This window comes from Neolamprologus multifasciatus, chromosome 19 (genome assembly GCF_963576455.1).
Source record: "Neolamprologus multifasciatus chromosome 19, fNeoMul1.2, whole genome shotgun sequence".
NCBI lineage: Eukaryota > Metazoa > Chordata > Actinopteri > Cichliformes > Cichlidae > Neolamprologus > Neolamprologus multifasciatus.
The window spans coordinates 16,060,115-16,083,205 of NC_140457.1; the positions used below are offsets into that span (position 1 = coordinate 16,060,115).

Here is a 23,091-nt window from a genome sequence, read left to right on the forward strand (position 1 = left end):
TTCGAAAATCAAAATCTGACTGCTTATTGTTTGCCTTTTTACCTGTTTTATTTTGAAAACACAGACATAGGGACACAAGCTTGCACAATCACTCCCTCACTGGCAAGTGTCCCAATTTATGTGGGACTGCAGAGCATTTTTATCCTTTTTCCTTCATGCCACATTTTGATTGGCTGAAACATGAAGTAAACACTGCAAGACAGACACTGCAAAGGGGAAGAGAAGGCAGTCATAGTAGTCAAAGGGTAGTTTAACCTGTAGGTGTCTTTGGCTGGATACACTTTGAACATGGAAAGGTGTGAGCCACTAAAAAGTCACAGTTTGTGGAGATGCATTGGAGAAATACTGTATGATGGAAACTACTACAAACCTAGAAATGTCTTATAACTGAAAGTTGATTGTTAGAGTTTTAATGTCAAAAAGAGATGCATACAGCTGCAACCCCAATAAAGCCTCAGGACAAAGAAGTTTGTCACATGCCAGATCTATAACCCTTTCAGCTTGTGTGAAAAAAGTACATCCAATGATTGTTAATTGACAGAAGCACATACAGCAACATTGCTTTCTGTATGACCTTTACTCTCAAGGTCCTGCCACAGCATTTCAATTGGGTTGAGGTCCAGACATTCTGTTGTTCCTGAGATCACTGTCATGTTGTATGACCCATTTTTAGCTTTAAAATTAGCTGTTGGGCCGATGACCACATACTTGATTCTAGTATAGACTCCAAGATGCCTAGGTCCGAGTAAAAGGCTGTTAAACAATTGCGAAACAATTCTTCATACCTCCACTGTGCTCTACTGTTGGACGGTTGGTATGTGCTTCCTGCCTCTGTTTATCATGCTTTCACATCTCCATCCCTAAGGACTTTGATCCAGACAACTTGTTGTTCATATGCAACATGTATTTTTTTTTTTGCATTGGAAGACCTGACTTTTGGGTGAATTTGCAAAGACATCCATCCCTGAGAACATTGTTGCAATGTGTTAACACACACCTGAATCTTCTGGTCCAGCAAACCACCAAAACATCTGCTTTCACAGAGGTTCTCACACTTCCTGATGATCAATTAAAACAAAGCAGCACCTTGCTGCTACTTAACCTCTTAATTCCTATGGAGGCAATTAGAGAATACTTCATTTTTTGACAGGACTGCATAGAGTCTTGTGAAAACTTTATTTTTCAATGCTTTTCACTTTTATTGACACCTCTCACAATGTCTCATGCAAATATACTATTTGCTGCACATTTGGTCTGTTGGAGTCTGAATAACACACACACACACACACACACACACACACACACACACACACACCTACACACACACACACACACACACACACACACACACACACACACCTATTTAACATTTAGGCTTTCAGAATATGAGAGGACCAATCTCAGGCACAGATCAGTTTCATGCTTTTGTTTGATGTGTAGAGAGAGCAATCAGCTCTTTCTGAATTTTCCAATATGCACTTAATCTCCTAGGCTAATTGTAATTATTCACACCTCCTCTACACAAGTGGTATCTTTTGTTTTTCCCACGGCTAATTTATCTCTTTTTTATTTCAGTCAGAGCTGTAAAAACAGAAACAGACCCCAAACCTCTTATGCATTTTCTTTATTTTAATACAAAAGGGCCAATGCTTGACCAATATAACCTGATTGTAAAATTATGAAATAACGCAGGGATACATGCACGCTTTGAAATGATGCATAATGTATAAAGAAACAAACTAGTTTTTACACATGCATATACATGCACACAGTGAAAGTCCTCTGGCTGGGTTGAGGGTGTTTTTGAAGTGTTTCCAGAAAAAAAAATCTGTGGTTTCACCAAACAGTCAGGAAATGTCCACAATTTAGGGGCTAAATGATGACCAATACTAACTCATGTGTGGTTTTAAGGGTGGAAATGTCTGACTTTAGGTTCTGAATGCAACCCAGTGTTGGGTGATCTCGGTTGTGAAACTAACAGGAACCTAGAGGAGGATACTTTTGGCAGTAAAAAAAATAGTGACAGCAGACTGAGAGTAAGAAAAAAACCCCGCACCATTGGGTTTTTATAGAAGAAATGATGAGTACATCGCAAGCAGCAAGAATAGTAACCTATAAAAATGCTAAAAAATGCTGTGCACAAATCATGCACGGAGCTCTTTCAATAAAAATGAAATACATAGCAGTTTATGGAAACTGGTATTCTATATGTACACAGATAGCTCATACAACACTGTCTTATTAAAACCTATTTACATTAAATACATAAAGGGCCGCTGAGCATTATTGCTCTGACGTTAACACAATCACAAGAACGGGGGAGAAGAATGATATGTACAACATTTTAGGCAGAAGTAAAAAACTGGGGTGCTGCTTTCACTTCAGTTTTCTTCTCGCTTTTTGGCAGTCCACATCCTACATTCTGTCTGCTCAGGCAGTGCTTCAAGAAATTGATCAAACTGGCATCTTTATTTCTTCATCCTTCAGCAGAGTGGGTGGCTGATTCTTCTCATACTTCAACAAGGGTAACCTGGAACTGACCGTTGCCCAACTCGGAAACCTCGATGAGGAATGCCGATTGGTTGGTGTAGTGTTGGATGATGTTGTCATCCATGTTGACAAAGATCCTGTTGGGGAGACAAACAAAAAGACAAGGTTACTCCGGGGACTGTGGAGAAACAAGGTGCAAAACCATTAACCTATTTAGAGAAAATCATATTCGTCTCTAAAACTGCGGTGTTCAAACAGCCTAATAATGTGTTCAGTGTACTCAACCTTTCACCCTGGTGTGACACAAACAGGTTGCCAGGGTTAAAGACAACATGTCTTTTGTTTGGAGGAAGATCTCAAGTGAAAGACATAGAGGCGGTATATCTCTTGCATCAGTAGGAGTTAAAAATCAGGTCACCCTGTTCTTCCGCCTCCTCCTCCTCTGCAGCACTAACACTAGCATTTAAGGCTGTAATGACTGAACTAACCACCGGCCCATGCATTCTGCCTGCAGGGACAGGATTGATTGAAGACAAGAGCAATAGACAGGGAGGGAACTGCAGGGAGAATGTAACCCAACCTGTTAGTTTAGCTGCTCCCCCTGCAGTGATTGCTTCCAGCAAGCAGCAGGAAAATTACCCAAAGGTGTTTCAGCTACTGACAGTAAGTCTCAAAAAGAAAAAGCACAGACTATCAACAGTTTGTCAGCCACATAGAAATTCTGCTAATTATTCTTTCGCGGCTAGTTGTAAACCCTTCCTATCTAAAATAACGAGCATCCGTATTCACCGTGGAAAAAGCGCAGCTACCTGTATGACCTTTCGCCATTGAGCTGAAAGACGCGTGACAATTGTAAACCTGACAGATAACCTTCAGCTAGCGAGTGGAAACATCCAAAGCCTTTATCATATCAGGAATTTCGTCTTTCAATGCTGCTTTCTGATGTTCCAAAGAGATAATGTTATGAAAACATAAATAAGTACAGCCATTGCCAGTGACTCACCAGCAGGACTTAAAAAATCTTTTCATCTTTCAGTCATATAGTTTTCCTTTAGAAGAGCTGCAATTAAAACATTCCAGGGCCGAGCCAACTAACCTACCCGCCCGGTTTGTCAACAAGCGCTTCCTTAAGGGAAGATAAGATTAAAACAACAAAATAAGCCCCAAATCAATGCAAATCATGGCGACAGGTGCACTTGGTGAGACTAACTAGTCTATCCATCTGTCTGCAACACAGGAGCCTATCTGAGATATCACAGGGTGAGAGGTAGGGTATCAGCAACCACGGAAAGGTTGGAGGGCCAAGACAACCATTCACTTTCACAGCTATGGTTAATTCCTCAAAAAATGTTTGGATTGGAAAAGAAAGCTTCTTAGTGTCACCAATAATCTCAGTTGTTTTTGGTAATTTGTAAAATTACAGTGCAATAGTCATAACAAAAGAACAGGACGCTCACCCTCTCTTGCATTTTTTGTAGATTTTCCCGATGGTTTCTTTTTGCAGGCCGTACTTTTCTGAAATCTGAGGAAAGTAAAGGAACGAGAAGACTGTTAGCATGATCTGATGAAAGAAATATGATATTTACTTTTGGCAAAAGATATGGTACAAATGTTCCGATGAATACAGAAGTAAACAGGTGATGGTGCTTTTGATCCCCACCTCAGGGAACTCAAGTCAGAGGACTCTGGAATGTGTTTTTGTGTGTCTTTAAAGCAATCATGTGATACTTACAGCTTCTCGCAAGCCCGACAGCGTTGGCGAGTTGAGCATGAGGGCATCAAACACCTCTTCAGAGTTTGTCCTCACATACAGAAGAACTAATATAAACCAAGAAAAAACATTTTTTAGCACCAACGAGGACACTTCTTTCATTTTTGATTTAACTTCGATTTTTTATGAGACTTGCATGTTTCTATCTACCTCTCTGTGCATCTTCTTTGCGAGCTTGTTTGTTGGTTGGGGAGCTCGTCTGGTCTCTGTCTGGATACCGCCTCTTCAGAGAACTCCTGGAAGCGCAAATTTGCATTAGACAAAAGCGGCCACTTAGCTTCTATTTGAAAATGCTGACTGTGATGGCTAAATGTTATGTTTTTTTGTGCGTGTGTGTGTGCGTAACTATGCTTACCTTTCTGCTTCGTCCATGGGAGTGGCCTATAGAGACAGGGAAACAGAGAGGAGACCAGAGATCTGATTAGACGCTTCTCTACTGATAAAGGCATTGCCTAATGTCCCCCCTTCCCAGAGCTGTCTATGCTTAACATTTTAAAAGAAAAGGAATGTTATCATCGTTTTAGTGCTGCATTTCCCATAACCTCTAACGGAGCAGCGGAAGTGTGGACACTGATGAAGAGACACTGATAGCACCATCCTACGCTTAATCATACTGTTAAATCAAAGATATTTTCTGCTTTAGCTATGCAATACAAAACCGTGATGCATCACATTGTTAAGCAATTTTGCAACTCCCTGTTCTTTATTTTTCTTTTGTGTTAGCCACTGAAAATCAGGACTAGCTGTATAATGGACCTAACAGCAATGACATCTAACCCATGAACCCTCTTATTACTGATCCGAACATATTGCATGCTCCTCTAGGCTTCCTGGCGTGGGAAAAATGGCCTGTCTGAACAGCACTCTCACCACACTACTAATGCAAGTGTATCTGAGTAGAAGAAACAGAGGATATGAGGGTGTCTTGCCGCATAAAAGGTGTGAGTGCTGTTTCACCAGGTGCGCGCATGCATGTGTTTCTGTGAAAGCGCTCATAGCTTAATCTCGGTGTCAGCAGCTGTAGCGGCTTGTACTTGTGTCTGGTTTCGACTCCAATTAGCTCATCGGATCTCAGGCCTGTGTTTCACCTCACTTTCTCTGGCACCACTATCCCCCCACCCTCCCACTTTTCCCACCGCATACTTTCCCACAGTTTTTTTTTCTCCCCTGCCTTGCTCGTGCCTGCCCTATTGCCTGCAAGGATATGGATGGGTGGGGGTAGCACTGTTGTTAAATGAGGACCTACCATGCGCTGTAAGCTGGACAGGTGTGTCTCTGGAATAAAGAGAACTGGCTGGGTGATGTGGTCATCCAGGGTCTGGAAAAAGGTGCACTCGTTGCCTATGGAGCTACTTACTAAAGATTTAGCTGCAAACAAAGGATGACAATGAGGGATGTTAGATTGGACTTTCACAGATAGCATATCAAAAAAGGTCCTATAAAGGTTGTGCTGCCATTTCCAGTGCTAACTGTTACCATCATTAGTGTTCTTTCCTCGCCTCTTGGATCTCTTCCTCTCCTCGTCTCTCATCTTCCTCTCTGCACCCTGACGACACACAGTGACACAATTAGATAAGTCATTCTGACTCAATTAACGCATGTTTGCTCGTATAAGAAGATGAATGGAATAAAGCGAGTTACCTTATCACAGAAAATCTTGACCTGGAGAGCAGCTCTGTGTATCAGTTGGCCGTTTCCTGAGCTTAAGTCGTAAGTGTCGATCTGAAGGTTCAGGGGCAGGCCTTTCACGCCTTTCTGAGAGGAGAAATCTGTGCTCAGGGAATTGATCCCAATGTACACCTGGAGGAAAAGAAAAATGATTATTATATGTATACATCACTATGGTGTCAGGCAGCTTTTACTGATGTTTTTCATTTGTTGCTCATGTGTCCCAGTAGGATCATAATGACATGTTTCATAGACAGATTTCTTTTTTTCTGGCCTTTAAATATTCTCCCTGTCATCATATATACTGGAGACAGTTCCCTGCCTTCCTGCTCCGTGCCGCTTGCAGTAGGTTCGCCCCACCCCAGCGCCTTTGGGCCACAGAGAAGCTCGCATAAGCTGTCGTGTCTTTAGCCGGTTGTTGTGACAAGAGCCTTAGGGCCAAACACATTTCTGGGATTCCTCCACTCCCACCGCAGCCACTCCTTTTCTCCTTCACCTACCTGTTCTACCTTTCCACAATTTTCCTCGAAAACTTCCACCTGTTCTTTTATTTTCATAGAACTGGCCTTACAGTCAGAGGTGTCTGTGCATTCTTGTGTGATAGTGATGTGGGTGCATCTTTGTGCCGGTCTGTTTACCTTGGCCTCCTCGCTGGGGTTCCACACAAAAGAGAGAGCATTGAAGGCCACTTCTTCAACATTGCTAATGCCACTGAACACTTCCTTGTAGTCCGCTGTTAAAAAACAAAGAGAAACATTTTTTTAACAGCGGTATGAAAGGCACAACAGAAAGTGGAGTATTTTTTTTGTAACTTTTGTAGGTGTTGTGCACGGTGACTTTCCATGTGCAAAGAACATACCGATGTCAATGACCCTCTGCTTGACAGTTGGCTGGCGTCCGTGCCAGTGATTCCAGAAGCGCAGCTGCATTTCTGGGCTCTTGTCATTCTCAAACACGGCCATCACCACTGTCTGAAGTGGAGAAAGGAAGGTGACAAAAAGAGCAGGAAAATTAGATTCATTTGTCTAGCTGGTACGTATTTCTTTACACCTGCACGCATATCTAAGAATTCTCCTTCATCGCGCGTCATCCATCACTCCATATCCTTCCTTTCTCCCAAATTGTCACCAGTTATTTGTGTTGAGCTAGCATGTGTTTGTGTGTATTCTTATCCTCGGATTCGTTTGACAAAGAAAACGGCTGTAAACCGCACCACACCTTCCTCTCTCCTTGTTTTTTTGCTTTCTGTTCTGCTTGTGTCACATCAGACAAATGTAGCTGAGGTGAGCTGTGCTGCGCTCTGGCCTCATTGCCCTGAGGTCACACAAGGGCACACAGGAAGGAGGAATAAATTATAAAGGGCAGGATGCTGTCATTTTAAATGCACCAACCTGGTGTGCAGGGTGTCAGCAGGGTATTAGTCATTAAAGGAACTGTCTCCAAGGGAGGGACAGATATTTGGGAAGGGTTGCCTTGTTGGCACGCAAAGAATTTGGGTGTTATTTGGCTTGATGGAAAAAACAAAATGCCCGAAGGGAAGGATGTAACAATAGTCATCTTTTTTTTTTTTTTTTACGTAAGACACACAGAAAACAAAACAAATCTTGGAGCATAACTTAGAACAAAAGCAGTCCTTGCTTTCCTGATGATGCGTCACGATGGCTCACCTTGACTTTGGTGGCAGTAATGCAGGTGCTGCTTTCCACCCCGTGGAGAGTGATGGGGTAGAATTGTCCCTTGTTCAGATACACCATGGGGAGCTCGCTGGGCTTGTGAGAAGAAGCTGCAGGAGCCCCGAGAGAAAACTGGAACTCACTCCTGGATCTCTCAGATGGGGAACTGGTGTAGGAGCGGGAGTAGACTGGGCTGGAATGGTTTTCAGGGAAGGGGTCGCTGTAGGGAAGATTCTGATAGCCACACAGAGATATATGGATTAGTGAAGGAAAAAAAGAAGCAGCACAGAGCTTTTAAAACTATATGGGAGACAGGGCTTTAACTTTAAATTATGGTACTAAGTTTACCTCAGTGCTGGGGTCAGGGAAAGTGGTGTTCTCTGGCCACTTTTGCAGCAATTCAAAAAAGTTGCTGAGCTCCTGTTTGTCATAAGTATTTTCCACAACACTGGTCAGCGAGGTGTATGTTTCTGAGGTGGCAGGAACGGAAATCTGTGGGATCTGCTTAGATCCCAAAACATTGCTGGGCTGGATGGGAAGGTTCTCAGAGAGAATCTTCATGGCGATAGCGGACGTGTCCAGTGGAGAAATCTCATTGGTCTGGTGCAGATTCCTGGCAGGATGGGGAAGGTGGGGGAAAAAGATTAGCTATAACAGAAAATCCACCTTGTTGATGTCATCATGACTCAGATAACAACACATCAAGGAAACAAACATAGTTGAAGTGACTGGCTATTGTGTGCCCTTAACCGTTACAGAAGCTTAAAGGCTGCCAGAGTAAACGTACAACGGTCAGTAAAAGCACCTCTTGCGTCTCAACACACACGGCTACTGCAAACTTGTAGAAAGGCCCGGTTTGACTCTGGGTGGGAACTGTTTGTCTCTTAATCCAGTTTTTTTCCCCTCTTCTCTGTGTTTGAGTTTCTCGGATAAAAATGTTTGAGGGAACAGCACTGAGCTCCAACAATGGCCTTTCTCACATACCTAACAAGGAGTAGGAATATAAAGACCAAAATGAGAAAAAACAACTACCTGTCCTCCTGTTGTGAAACTCTTTAAGAAAGGCAGAGAGGATGATCTAGGAAGGGTAGATGAATGGAAGAGCTTGAGAGGAAGACAACAATCCCTCTGACTGTGTTTGACTAGAGGATTACCCACTCATCAGTTTACGGCCTCCTAAAGCCCTGCCTTTCTCTTTCTGTATTATTACTCGAATAACTTCAGTTCAGTGACAACTGATTGAGTATCTGAGTCATGCTACCTGTCACAGAAATGACAAAAAAAAAAAAAAATGGACTGAAATAACTATTTAAAGCTGTGCGGTGAAGAGTGACATGACTATGATTATGAATGACTATAGATACATGGAAACAATGTCAGAGGCATGACTGGTTTGTGAAGCGTGAGTGAAAGTGTGTGTGTGGGAGCAGCTGCAGAAACTCTGTCTTACCTCTCGGGTACTTTGCACACATTGCCTGTGCGGCTGCAGGCAGCGTTCACTTTTGGGCTCTGGAAAAATAGGAAAAAGGGGGAAATGCGATAAGTGTCAGGAAATTTAAATGAATCTTTAGGTTTACTCAAGATGAACTACTTTGGTTTAACACAACTAGTGCTTATACATTATTTACCTTGCACTGTTCATAAAACATCGAGAGGGCTGTTAGCTCTTCGGGCAATCTGGATTTTGAGGGGTTCGGCTCAGTTATGGAGTTATCCAGATAAGACCAGGAGTCCATGGCGTAGTTTGAGTAATTGTTATAGCTGAAATTCTCGCTCTGAAAGACCAGTCCCAGAGTCCTACAACAGGTCAGAAAGAGTTTAGATTAGCAGGGTGACTTGCAAATTAAAATATACACTGAAACAACTTTAAATATCAAACTATAACTATTTAATAATAATAATAATAATGGATTGCATTTTTTTTTTATATAGCGCTTTTCGGCGCTTTTACTTTTAAAGTCCTAATTAATAGCAGACCCACTATGTTTCCGATTGCTTAGCCATCAGGATTTGACATTTACCAGGGCCCTGGAGCACTGCACATACTTGTCCTGTAGCCTGTAGGGTTTCGATTGCAAAACCACAGTGCTGAGTAACATCTCTCAGACGTAGTGGTGTCAAAAAGGCTTAAAAAGCCAGGGGCCACCCATAAACATGCACACACATACACGCATAGAGTTTTTTGGTTTCCAGTATTGTGAAAGAAAAAGAAACTACATTTGTGAGTCCTATATAAACTCTCATATTTGCTCAGATCTTAAAAGAGATGACAAGATTTTCTTGCTCAGTAAACAGAAACCCACAGCTGTCACAGAGGTGAGCTCTGGTTTTTCATTTCACTTGGAAACACACACACACACACACACACACACACACAAAGAGCCTGGGGTTCTGGGGATTGTATTTGTTTGTAGAGACTCACATCAACACTGAATTGTTAACATCAGAACTGCTAGGATAAGCCCCCTTTGGAGTTCGTCTTAAACGGCTAATGAACAAATAGCTGCAGTGTAACCTAGATAAACAGTTAATCAAATGTGATGACATGAGGCAAAGACCACAGGTGTGAACAGCCACAACAGAACTAACGCTTAGGGAGAAATCCCACAACTTCTCACACGCATTAGTGGACGAATGCTGATTAATGCAATTCAGCCCAGTATCTGTAAAGCTAAAAATACGAGCATGGAAAACTGCGTACCTCAAAATCTTTGGTTGCCAGATTAGAGCCTCAGTTTATACTAGTGTCCTTTTAAATTTTAGCTATGCCACAAATCCTTAAGCAAAGCCGGTACACCTGTTCAGAGGTGCACCTGCCTCACACTCAGCAGCAGCCTCCCAAAACAACAAACACAAGTTATTCTCTGCGTATTTCCCACAAAACAAGCCGACAGCACTGGTTTTAACTTTGGTCCATAGGAGGGGGGGCGCGCGCGGGGGGGAGGGGGTCTCGCGTCTTGGGTTTCACCATTATGTAATTCAATGCAACGCATGCTATCATTACCCCTTGTCTCCAACACCTCGAGAAGAGGTTCTTATTTTCTGTGCTCCTTTTGTGCTCTGTGGCCCCCTAGGTTAGTGACAGCGCAAGTAAAAGCAGACCCACTGCAACAAAAAACGCTAACTTTGTGTGTGCCTATCACAGCTCGTGTGTGTGATAAATTTATCCATATCATTTTCTCCTGAAAAACGCTCCCTTTCACATGGGGTACCATTGACAAAGAAGAACGGGGGATTCCAGGCTGGAATCTTAAATAACCCATTCACTGTGTTATACCAAGTCCAAACTAAAAATGTTTTTGTCTTGTGGAAAGACAAAAAGATACCTAATGGGGAAAAAAACTTGCAGTTACAATAGCTAAAAAAACACCTAAAACAAAACCCTTGAAGAACTTACTCAGTCTCTTTGGTCATGTCTTCAGTCCAAGTCAGCTTGAATAGGCTCCTTTAATCTCCACTCTTCAGTTTTCGTAGGGGATCCTCTTCTTCTTCAGTCTAACAGGGAAGAGCTGTGAAACACAGATGAGTCAAGTGTTGTGATTCTCTCTGAAGAGGGCCCAGATTTATTTCATGCCCGGACAAAGTTTCCTCTCCCCTCTGATTGGCTGAGAGGTGTGGAACAGGTGTGTGATAGGACAGGTGTAGAGGGGAAGGTGTAGATCTCTTCCCAAGTTGGAAAGAAACCATGAGTGTGAATGTGTAAGCCTGGAGTTCACTTTGCATGACAATCCAGGGCAGGAGAGCTTTGAATCTCATTAACATTTTGGATTAAAAAGAAAAGAAAAGGGGAGACTGGTGATCCCAGAGGTGTGAAATGTTTGGTAATGACTCTGAGAAAGGCAGCAGAGGTCAGGAACTCAGCTTTAAGATGTTAATAGTTTTTCAGTATCATTGCTCACTCTCACCCCTTCATTATTATTTCACTGAAAGGTTTTGGTTTCTTTACTTTTTAAAAGTTAGACAAGCTACATTGCATTTATAAATGCGTTACTGCCGAGAGCAGAAGAATCCTGAGATTTAAAACTTCAAAAAGAAATCTTTCATTCGTTACATGGATAGATGGATCGATGGATGGATGGATTAAAAAAATGCAATCACCTGAATGTATGAAATTGTAGAAACAGAACTATGTGCAGCATTCATAACTGTCTTATTACAGTATGGAGCATGTTTATCTGCAAAAATAAAAGAGATTTTACACTAATATTCTGTTGGACTCAGGACTGTCTGGGCAACTTTTTATGCTTTGCATTTGGAGGGAGGATCTACAGCTGAAGAAAGAAACATGGAAATGATTAGAAAGAGCTTCTACTTTGGTTATAATCTCTTTCACAATAACCCTGTGCAAGAGTTTTTTAAGAGTAAGATGCAAACTCCCTAACCAAAGCTCACACATCGTGCTACCAGGAGTCATATAGGCGCTTGTCGTTAAGGGATTTTATCTGTAGCTCAGAATCTGCCGAGCCTTTTACACGAACACACAGAGCGAAAGCTAGAAAAAGCAAGGATGATTATATGTACCTGTTTATCTGTTCATCCACGTGTGAGCCCCTCTTGTGGGACACCTGAGGGAATCTGGCGTGGTAACACACAAGGGTGCGTGCTGTGCAGTCTGCCCACACACTCATGCACACCCTCACTGGATAAGAAACACACGCATACATGCAGAAAGCCCTGAGGCATATTGGCTCTGAATCAAAAGAGAAAAAGAAAGAAGCCTGTGAGTATGACGCATCTTTTATTACTCCAAAGTAAATGTGACCTATGTGTCAGCCACATACAAAAAAAACTGTAATTTAAATGAAAGCCAGTTATAAAGTAATAATAAGGCATGAACATGGGGATAAGAAGTTTACAGACACGCCACGGTAACATGGAAGTGGATCGTTTCTCACAAAGCAATTATCAACTCTGCTCGTTGAAGGTGTGAACTATTTCTCCAAGTTTCTCTCTCTCACCCTGTCTTTCTTATGCTCTCTCTGTTTACCCTCGATTAGAGCTGCAAAATTAGCATATCAAAATGCTTGGCTCCTTTATCCTTGCCTTACTCTCACTCTGCCACTCTCACCTCTTCTTTCTGCCTTTTTATCTTATGTGTTTACCTGATATCAATCCTTCTGCCAATGCAGCGCCCTCCCACACCTACACACACCCCGGTGTTCAGCAAGTCTACTGAGCAATCAATCAATTTCCTGAATATCAGGCGTGATCATCTTTAGGAAAAAAAGTGCATCTTTGTGCAAACTCTATTTGAAAGTAAGGTCTTCTGTTTATTGTTGGACTTCTTGTCAAATGTAGCAGTGCTCCCCAAACCCCCTGAAAGGTCTCTTCCAATCTGACAATCCAGGGAATTGGAAGATGGATGGCGGTGTCAAGATGTTCAAAGGCCTGCCTCGAAACTTATCCGTAGAGTAAGAAACCAACAAGCGCCGGGCTGCTTTGCTGTGCTGTGTGACAGCTTGTGTGGATGTGAATGCAAGCATGCAGCCATGCATGCTAGCACACAAACAGACGTCAGCACCAGCTCTACGCACCACTGCTGCTGAGAAGGATCATTCTCAACACCTCTCTCCCACCATAAATCTCTCTTTCTCCTTACCCAATCCCCTACTTACTCTTCCTTTCACCTCATGTTCCTACTTCTCCTTTCCCTTGTGACCGTTTGACCAGTGAGTCTTATCTGTTTCTGCCACTTAAGGACTTTGTGGCCACGACTAAACCCCTTCACGCAACGATCACGCACATCCACAGTGATAAACCAAAGTGAAGAAGTCATGCAGAGAGAACAAAGTAATGAAAATAGCAGCCCTTTTGTCCTGTGGCTGATCCTTCTCATTAACTCCACACTATACATATCTCCCCATCTCTTTCTCTTTCTGTATCTCTTCATCTGCCCTAATGCCTAGTCTGTCATGTAGGAATGTGACGATTGAGAGATATATGCCTCTGGCGTGATACTGTCTACCGACTCCTTCATACTGGGAAATCTGCCCTTATGCTAAGACTGTGCACCTGTTACTGCAAGGGCCCATCATGTTTTCTGCAACTGCAAGGAGTTCCCATTTCTGCTGCTTCTTTTTAAGCACCAGTTTTCTGCTGTTACCTGCTGTGTTGTCATAAATATTCAATTTCTCAGTATTGCTAAAAAAATCCAGTCATACAAAGCACTGTCAGGCACAACTGATTCCATCTTAAGCATTCAAAATTATGAGTGAAGGTTTTCAAGGTTTTGTCATTTTTATGTTTAGGATTGTGAAAATGAAGCAGGATTGTGTTTATGGCAAAATAGTAAGAGATTGCGACACAACCTTAAACATTATTACTTTGGAAAAACTAAAGCAGGAAATCTAACAAATTATTTTAAAATGTTGAAGATGCACTTTTATATGACATTTTGATCTCCTTTGCACTCCATTGTAATTTTCTGAGTGTGTCTGGAGCCTTAAATTGCTAGTATGATTTATTAAAGTGCCTTTAAAACACATCAGCTGCACTGAGAGGATTTTACTGTGAAATATCTTGTGTCGTATACTGTGCATACTAATAAATTATATATTTCCACATTTCTCTTGGCAAAGCACCTGCACAAACACACATGCATGCAGGATATGGGTTAGACACCTAACCAGCTTTGACAGCAAGGATATTTGGCTCAGCTGACTTTGCTATGTCCACAAAATAGAAGTTATAAAGAAATTCAAGCAAAAACAAGGTATTTTAAACCACACTATGTACCAATGTGTACAATCACAACCATGCATGCATAGCATGGCCAAAGGGAAATGTAGCTACAGTTATAAAAAGCCAAAATTATCCTCCTCAGATGGCATAGGGTACTAAACTGGGACGTGCAGAAGTGGATTAATGAACTCACCACTCACACTGAGACATTTAGGGTCACTGACTGTGAGCACAGAGTATCACATTTTCCATTTGCTCGACAATTTTCAACTGAGCTCATGCTTTAAAACTAGCTGATAAATGGCCTCTTCATGACACATGAGGGATACTTCAAAGACCCTGACTTGAATAGGACCATGTACTCCATTATCAGTGTAGCTCCACTTTCATAGAATAAAATAGAATAAACCTTTATTATCCTACAAATGAGAATTTTTGGTGTTACACAGCTCTTATAGCAAGGGAGATATAAACACAAGTAGTCCTATACACACAAGCGACTCAAATTCGAACATATAAAAATATGTAGAAAATATACAGAGATATATACACAAGTGTGGGTGTGTGTGTTTGAATGCTCCGAATGAAATATACAGTGTACGAAGACGTTTCAAATAAGTAGCAGCAATTAAAGAACATATGATATATCAATTAAACAGGTGATGAGTAGGATAATCATGTTAAACTGTGTTATAGTCTGACAGCTGCAGTAGCGCTCCTTCCTACACTGTGGGTGTAAAAGTCTACTGCTGAACGAGCTGCTCAGTGCTGGTACAGTCTCATGCACTGAGGGGGGTGGGAGGTGTTGTCCATGATGGATGTTAGCTTAGACAACATCCTCTCCTCCCGAGCCTGCTGATGGACTTCAGCGGACAATCAAGGACAGAGCTTCCCCCCTTGACCGGTTTGTTAAGTTTCCCCCGTCCCTCTTTGGCTTTTCACCACTCCAGCAGACCACAGCATAAAAGATAGCCACCACAGAACATCCTTAAAAGAGTCCTGCTCACCCCAAAGGATCTCAGCCGCCGTAGCAGTGAAGACGACTTTGACTCTTTTTGTAAAGTGCATTTGTATTCGTGGACCAATCCAGTTTGTTATTGAGGTGAACACCCAGGCATTTGTACTCCTCCACTATTTCAAACCAAACCCTGGATGTTCACTGGTGTAATAGGGAGTGACTTCTTGCTTCTAGGCTTGCTGCAGATGCACTTAGCTGAATAATGAACATGAGCTTAGTTGTTACTGCAATAATCATCAATAATCACTTATGTGGGTGTTTAACTTTTTTTAAATAGCAAATAGCAAAACTGTTCACTTAACAACTCAAACTGTCAGCCTCAACCACCCATGTGCAGGCAGGTACTCACATTAACTCCAGTGGTACTTTATCTGAGTGCTCCATTTTCTGTTAATTGACTCTTTCACTCCACTAAGCTTGATAGACAACTACTACAATTTATCCCTGTGCTCATCTGAAAGCTGTACTCTAGGTTCTGATCATTTCTTTCAGCCTTGAAAACAAACCAAAAGAAAAACCTCCTGCTTTGCGTGTGTGTGTGTGTCTAGAACAAGCCTGGAATTATCTTTCTTTGACTTAGTCCAAACAACAGAGTTAGGGTTAGTCACCTATAACTCAGTAATTTAACATTCTTGCACTGATACTTGATGCTTAGTTCGTCATTGTTACATTTCTATTATGATTTTGTTTTCTTAGTCAGCTAAGCCTATTGTATCCATGAAAACAGCCGTGCATATGAGCCAGTGTGTGTTCATAATAAAGTATAGTGTTTCTAGATTTATTTGAACTTTGTGCAGCTAGTTTCCCAATATGTGTTTGGTTTGCATTATAGAACTCTGACAGGTATTTGGACTCCTTCAAACCCGTTGTACTGATGAGGATGAGAGATGAAGAGCTCTTTCTAGCGGAACACTCGGGTCACTTTGTTTGACCTGGGCTAGAGAGGCTCCAGGAGTCTGGAAAGCTCCTCCAACCCCCCCTCTATCGGTCCCACTTTCCTTAACAACTGTTTCAACCACCGAGCCATCAGCAGCCACTCCCAGAAACTCCACATTGCCCAGCGTGAAGGATCAGAGTTGGGAGGAAGAGAGCGGGGGAGGGTTAGGTGTAAGGGCAGGGGGTGAAAGTGTAAGATTAAGGGAGGGACAGCTAGAATATGGAAAAGCAGCATATGGTAATGTCAGAAGGAACAGGTCAAAGAAAAAGATTGGGAATTTACAAAAGGAAAAGTTGAATTTTAGGAATTTTACAGCCACTTTAAAGTTTCAGCACTTTACACATTGGCTAACTGCAGTGAAGACAATACTCGCCTCAGGCAAGGGGAAGCTCTGGAAGGCATCATGGTGGTTGAATTGCTCAATAGAAATGCATTTCTCCGGGCTCTGATCAGGACAACTTGAGAAGGAGAATAAGCCTGGTTTCCTTTAGTTTCATGCAATGAGCACAACGTAATAAGCAAGAGAAAACAGCTCTTTGGAAGAAATGTAATCTCTGTAAAAAGATTGACTTAAAAAATTACAATGATGTGGAAGTGAGAGGTTTTTAAATATTGTTAAAAAAAATGGTGCTGTGTTACATTTCAACTGATAGTTTACGAAACTCAAATGTGACACCCTTGAATTTAATTAGACCATAGCCATCGTCATAGAAAACAGACAAATGATTTACAGAATGAAGCTGTGGACCTGCTTGGATTTCATTATCTTTCTATTATTTCTGTAGCAATGTTTGCTGTTCTTCCAAAGTGCGTTGATTATTCTTTAGCAGGAAATGCCTGCAGCATATTGTGAGTTCACTGTTTTGGAATTGTACACAGTGATTGGTCTTTTATTTCATTTATTTGCAACAATGGTAGTAACATAACTGTAAGAGCCTTTGAGATAACAAGTGCTGTGGAATAACATTTGTACCAGGACACACACACACACGCAAACAGCAAAAGTCACACACAAAAACAAAGATGGTAGATACAGACGAGCGATAATCATGTCGCGTCACACAACCCATCAAATCTAAGATCTCTCCGCTGTGCCATATCAACTAACAGACAAACTAATGAAGAGGAAAACAAATGCGAAGAAAAAAAAAAAGTTAAGTGTTGAATGTGAAGATTTAAAGAAACAAAATCTTGCAGAACAGTAATTAGTGGTAATTGATCCTGGCAGCTTTTGATTTAGGAGACTACACTGAAATCTTAGAGCCGTGTGATCTTATTTACATGAGATAAATAAGATGAATAGTGCATTGGTGTGACATGCAGGTCACCCCAATTCTGTGGTTTCTGAACACATATGAACAACACTTCCCAGCAAAGGTTAAATGTTTCAGAATCTGGCAACATTGCAACACCAGGTTAAAAAGTCCAGCAGTGGATGCTGTTAAAACAATACAACAGAGTCATGGTTGTAGGCAGCAGCTGCTGGACTCATCTCCATATCTGGTTTCACTGTAGACCCCTGGTGCAGAGGCAGATACCACCTCCCATCATCAACGCCCTCTGGGGAAAATCTTCTCTACTGTAACGACCAACTGTGCATAACTGCACTCTGACCTGAAGTGGTGGAAGATTCCAGGTAAAAGTCACTTTAGAGAGCATACAGTAAATAGCATTAGCTTTAATGTGTCATAAACATATAAGATAGTTTAAAATATTAGGCTTCTGATAATAGATTTTGCCGCATAGAAAATACAGTCAATTAATGATCACAATCTGGGAATCACACTACCCATAGATAGTTAGTTGCAAAGCCATCTGTATGGTAAATATCAAGATACAGTCAGTAGTAGGTTAGCTTAGCTTAGTTTAGAATAAGGAGTGAAAACAGTGGATACAGCTAACCTAGTTACAGCATCATTAATGATAACTTATTTAAACTGCATATCTTGTTAGTCTAATACGCACAAACATAAGTAAGAACATGTTTTTTTTTCTTGTCATGACTAATATCAGCCACTAGCTACTTGCTCCCAGTGCAGACTTTAGCTTTTCCAGCCTGATATTGTTGCCTTAGAGACACAATATGAAGGCACAGAGTTTTGTGTGAATTAATAAAACATTTTAAATCTTCTTGTTGGACCATCCCAATGCAAGAATTATTCTTTAGCTGTATCTTTGTGAGTCTGACTTTATCATCGAACAGAGGAGAAAAAGTCATCAGAAATTTAAATGGAAAAATACCTGCTGGTACATTTTTGCTGTCCCCGCAGCCTGAGGCTCTTGACAGCCTGAAGTGAATACTAAGCTTCATATTTCAGTAAACCATTTCCTGCAGGCAATAATACCACGTCTTTTTCTAGGAGATACTGTACAGCTCATTTTTCCACGAAACATCATATTGCAAACAAGCTGCTCTTCACACGGCACTCCAATTAAAGAACAACATTTTTCTTGGTTGTTTGTGAGGTGCAGATGGGTGACAAATTAAATGAAAACCTGAGTGAATACGAGAAATGACACAAAAACACCATCTGCGTTAGGCCTGCTACCTAGCTAACTAGAATTAGCAAGCAGCTACTCATTGCTAATCACACTGTGGGCTTCTGTATCGTGTGAAATGTAGATACGTCTCAACCCGGGTGGATCCCAGTGGTGAAACACACAGTGTGAGCCAATTGTGACCTTGCCTATAGAAAACCCATATAGGGGTCCAAAACTGCTGTGCGCTCTGTGTGGGCACATTGACCTGGGGCCTGCATGGGATAAGTGTGCGTTTGTCCACAGAGCCCCACAGTTCACCAACAGCTACCCACTGTGGCCTCACACGGACATATTTGCTGGGTTAGTTTCATATTTATTTGCAACATTGTGTGAGATACATTGTCACATAAAACATATTTAAGGCACAGGGACACACCCCAAATGTTCCCCTTCCTGTTGCATGTTTATATAATTCGTATATCTACTCCACACATAGTTTCCGTAGTTGGCAGGAGCTTTAAAAGCAGGTAGAGTGTGTGCCTTGTGTGAGAATTGGAATGTAACTTAAAAAACTGCAAAGAAAAAAGGCAGAGAAAAACAATGTCAAAATGAAAGTGAAAAAGACCAGCACTGTTAGAGTACAAGTCAATTGCAACTACTTTGCCTTACCTACATGGACTTTTGTTGCAGTTCTAAAGTAGAAATACACTGTACTTTGTTTTAGTTCACCAAAAGTGGCATGTTCACCAGTGAAATAGAAACTGTAGTACTTTAGTATGGAGTTTTGTGGAAATCTAAATCTACCCCTTGATTCTATAGCTTGTAGAAATACCTTTTGCAGCAATAATTTGAAGTAATCATTTTCTGTATGACTTTATCCACTTTATTAATGGATGAATTCTGGCTCACTCTTCTTTACAACACTGCTTCAGGTCATTAAGGTTTGCAGGCTTTCACATATGCACAGCTCTCCTGTCACAGCATGTCAGTAAGGTCGAGGTCTGAACTCTGACTGGATCATTGAAACACCTTCATTTTGTTTCAACAGGTTTCACTGTTGGACAAATGGCCTCACATTTGACCCCAGATTACTTTGGTATACACAGGTACCCAGGCCCTTAACTGCAAAACCAACCCAAAGCATCACAGCTCCACATATGTGCTTGACGATTAGTACGAGTATTTTGTTTTCTTACACACAAGGAGACTAAAAAGCAACTGTCCCCCAGATTGATTGTGTGAATACAGGATGTGATCAGGTGGTGTTGAATAGAATTAAAGATGAAAATTAAAGCTGGACAGTGGTCTACAAAGTTATGGGACATGTGGAAAAATTATATTTGTTGGATTTATCTTGCACAATTTTTGCAGGTAAGTGCATATTAAAGTTACATGTTCCTTGGAAACAACAGGCATGTGTGGTGGTTTGATCAATTATCACTCTTAAATAAATCAGGAGACACGTGTCTACACATCCTTACCTTTCCCTGTCGATAAACATCTGTCTTTCTCTCTGCACCTTCCCATCACCTCCTCCTCCTTCTTTTCCTCATCCACCCATCATCCTCTGTCCCAGTGCTTCTATGGATGAGTGGTGATATTCCCGTGGGATAGTGGAGGAGGAGAGCTTTCCAGGGCCTGTTGCTTCATCCCAAATAATGCACGGAACATGTTCAGACCACCTTACCTTGGGTTCACTAATGAAGCGCTCACACAGAAACTCTTTTTTTTGCTGGCATTTCATCCTTGTACACACATTCCCTGTATTTACAGTGTGAACATTATTTATTACACTTAGTCTGCTTCACTTTGACTTTTTTGATGTTCTCCAGTCTCTTGTGCAATCTGTCAATATTAATAAGTTACTGCCTAAACTAAACATTTGCACAAAAATATCAAAAGTGATCTCTTTACTTTTTTTATATAATTATATCCTATTTTAGAAACAAAGAACAAGTAAGGCTATTTTATACATGTCCATCTAATATTTAGATTTACTGTTACTTTACATTAGTTTTCTTTTATTAGTTGGAGGATCATTATTTTGACATGTTCACCTGTGATACTTCCCTGTAATCTATTTCTCTCTGTCTCCCTCCCTTTTCCTTTCTTCGCCTCGCGCCCAGTTTCAGTCTACAAGTCCTGGCTTGTCGGAGAATTGGAGGAACCGTGCACTCCTTTTTTTCTCAATAATCCGGAACAATCACAGAGTGCCATGCTCAAGAGACGAAGCAGGGTGCGCCTCATTGCAGACAGGGAACAAGGAAGATTGACGTGCTGGTGCACGGTCCCTGTGACCTCTAGGCTTGGTCTGTAGCCAAAGTCTGCTACCATAGTTATAAATTATTTGTTTTTTGTCATTTTACCCCACTGCAAACCCATTTAGATCAGTTTTGTTTTTAATTTTTGCTTTATTTTTTCTGTTTTGTACGTTTTGTAAGCTCTTACTTTTTAAAAACCGAATCTTTCAAAAACTTCCACACTTTATATGCTCAATATTTACTTTATTTAGGTCACCATGTTGAGCTAATTAAATAACATTAATAATGAGTTCGGGTATTTATTTTGCTTGTAATAAGTAATATAAAACCATCATTTCCAATATCCAGAGTGGGCAGAATTCAGTGTTTACAAAACATGGATGTATCCACAGTGCTGTCCCACACCATGTTGAAGCCTCAAAGTTAACATTTAGCTTTTGCATTCAAAGATCCATAGATGGGTTTGACATATACACACAGTAATATCATATTGGTTAACAAAGAATCACAATAGCCAGCAAAATTGGAGCACAAGAGGGCCTCTTGGAGAGGTTGTCCCACACAGCAGCCCATATAGTGTGTCTTTTAATTCCATTAAAAATGCTCTAAAAGGCACCCAAATGACAAACATGGTTTAGAGGTTTCATTTCAGTGACTGGGATTAGTTGCGATGTTGGCACTGCACCTGCATTACCACAGCTGTCAATCAAAGCTGCCACACCTCAAACTTTAAGCCTTAGCAACATGCAAATAAATTAGTTCTAAAATCAAATTAAACTTGTCTATAGAGACAAAATCACTTTTTTCAGGCAGAATATAAACATGGCAATTACATTTTTGAAGCAGGGGACTCTAACATGAGAGTCTATCTGGATTGGACACAGCCTCAAGTGGTCATTGGAGGAACTGTAGAGGTTGCTGCTTGGTGGGTCATTTTCTCATGGACCTCAACAGACTCACTAGGCTGGGCGAATAAGTGTGATCACAAAAATGTGCTGATGGAATTGAAAAGTTATGTCGTTGATCTACTAATCGTGCAATGATTGATATACAAAAACAGAGCCCATTCACTTTAATAATGACCAACCAGAACAGAGGAAATTAGTGGTTTCAAACAGAGCAGAATAGATGAGGATGTACGGTGGAGATTAAATTTCTAATAAAAATATCACATTGTGATTATTTTTTTTATCTGATTTGTGTTTCCGTCTGGAAATTGTGTTTCCAGAGAAAAGTGAGAAGCAGCTGAACAAGAATCAGCACTTTTTTGATAGATTTTCCCTTAAACTTGTTGTTGCAAACAAAGGAATCACTCTCTGCTGCCAAAAAAATAACTTCAGCCCTGACCTCACTTTTATGTCTGAAAAACAGGTTACACTCATTTGTACACATCAATTTGCAACAATGCAGCCAGCCAGCAGTAATTTGAAAATGGATTTCTGTGAGTATTACTGAACCGTGTAAAGGGTAAAATCTGACTTCTTGTGATGTGTTAAGTTGTCAAAGAAGAAAATGAGAGTTATGATTAGCATTTGTGCCAACAACAAAATGAGTGAATGGCAGGTGAAACGCTCAAAACTGAGATCTGTCAGATCCATTTGGGGTGTCAGTCATCAAAAGTGTGCAGCATCATCTTCTGACTGGGATAGCAAGGACTGAAATGTTTTGATTAGATCATATTTGGATTTGAATTTGCCATGGCAAAAAAACTAACATTTTCTAAATAACTTAAAGCAGGTAAAAAGAAAATACGTGGGTAAAATATGTGAAGGGGACGGTTGTACAGGGAAGCACAAATAAATGAAGAGTTCACCAAAAGCTCACAAAACTTATGGATCCTGGCAGACGATCAATGTAGAAGCGTTTTCTTTTACAGCCTAAATTATCGGCTCTGATCCTCAGAGATCAGGTATCAACTTCAGAAACTGTAAATGGACATGTGTATATTTTTGTTTTAATTAAATTAAGCTTGAGTCCATCTCAGCACAGTCTTTTTGACTTAGGTCTTTCCTTAAAGGAGAGTCACCTGCCAGTGCAAAGGTGGGGGCGGGGAAGGGGGGGCAGAGAAAGACAAGGACACGGTCATGCCTTTAAGGATAAAACCAGCCTGT

At 41.1% G+C, this 23,091-nt stretch overlaps 1 protein-coding gene across 1 annotated transcript; it reads right to left on the reverse strand.

The window, feature by feature from the left end:
- Positions 1-1,322: 1,322 nt before the first annotated feature.
- Positions 1,323-11,154, reverse strand: grhl3 (grainyhead-like transcription factor 3). Its single transcript, XM_085142547.1, has 15 exons — positions 11,000-11,154; positions 9,231-9,399; positions 9,053-9,111; positions 7,951-8,215; positions 7,597-7,836; positions 6,789-6,900; positions 6,568-6,662; positions 5,903-6,061; positions 5,738-5,807; positions 5,508-5,629; positions 4,617-4,642; positions 4,412-4,497; positions 4,223-4,308; positions 3,948-4,012; positions 1,323-2,627 (listed from the first exon to the last, which is right to left on the reverse strand). Exons 1-15 carry the CDS (start codon positions 11,014-11,016, stop codon positions 2,510-2,512), a joined length of 1,689 nt encoding a protein of 562 aa, XP_084998673.1. The 5' UTR covers positions 11,017-11,154; the 3' UTR covers positions 1,323-2,509.
- Positions 11,155-23,091: the final 11,937 nt, after the last annotated feature.

Coding starts and splice junctions, on each gene's coding strand:
- grhl3 (XM_085142547.1), bottom strand. Junction 6,663..6,788: donor GCAGAGGGTCATTGACATCG/GTATGTTCTTTG, acceptor GTTTTTTAACAG/CGGACTACAAGGAAGTGTTC. Junction 4,013..4,222: donor TGTCGGGCTTGCGAGAAGCT/GTAAGTATCACA, acceptor TACTTTCCTCAG/ATTTCAGAAAAGTACGGCCT.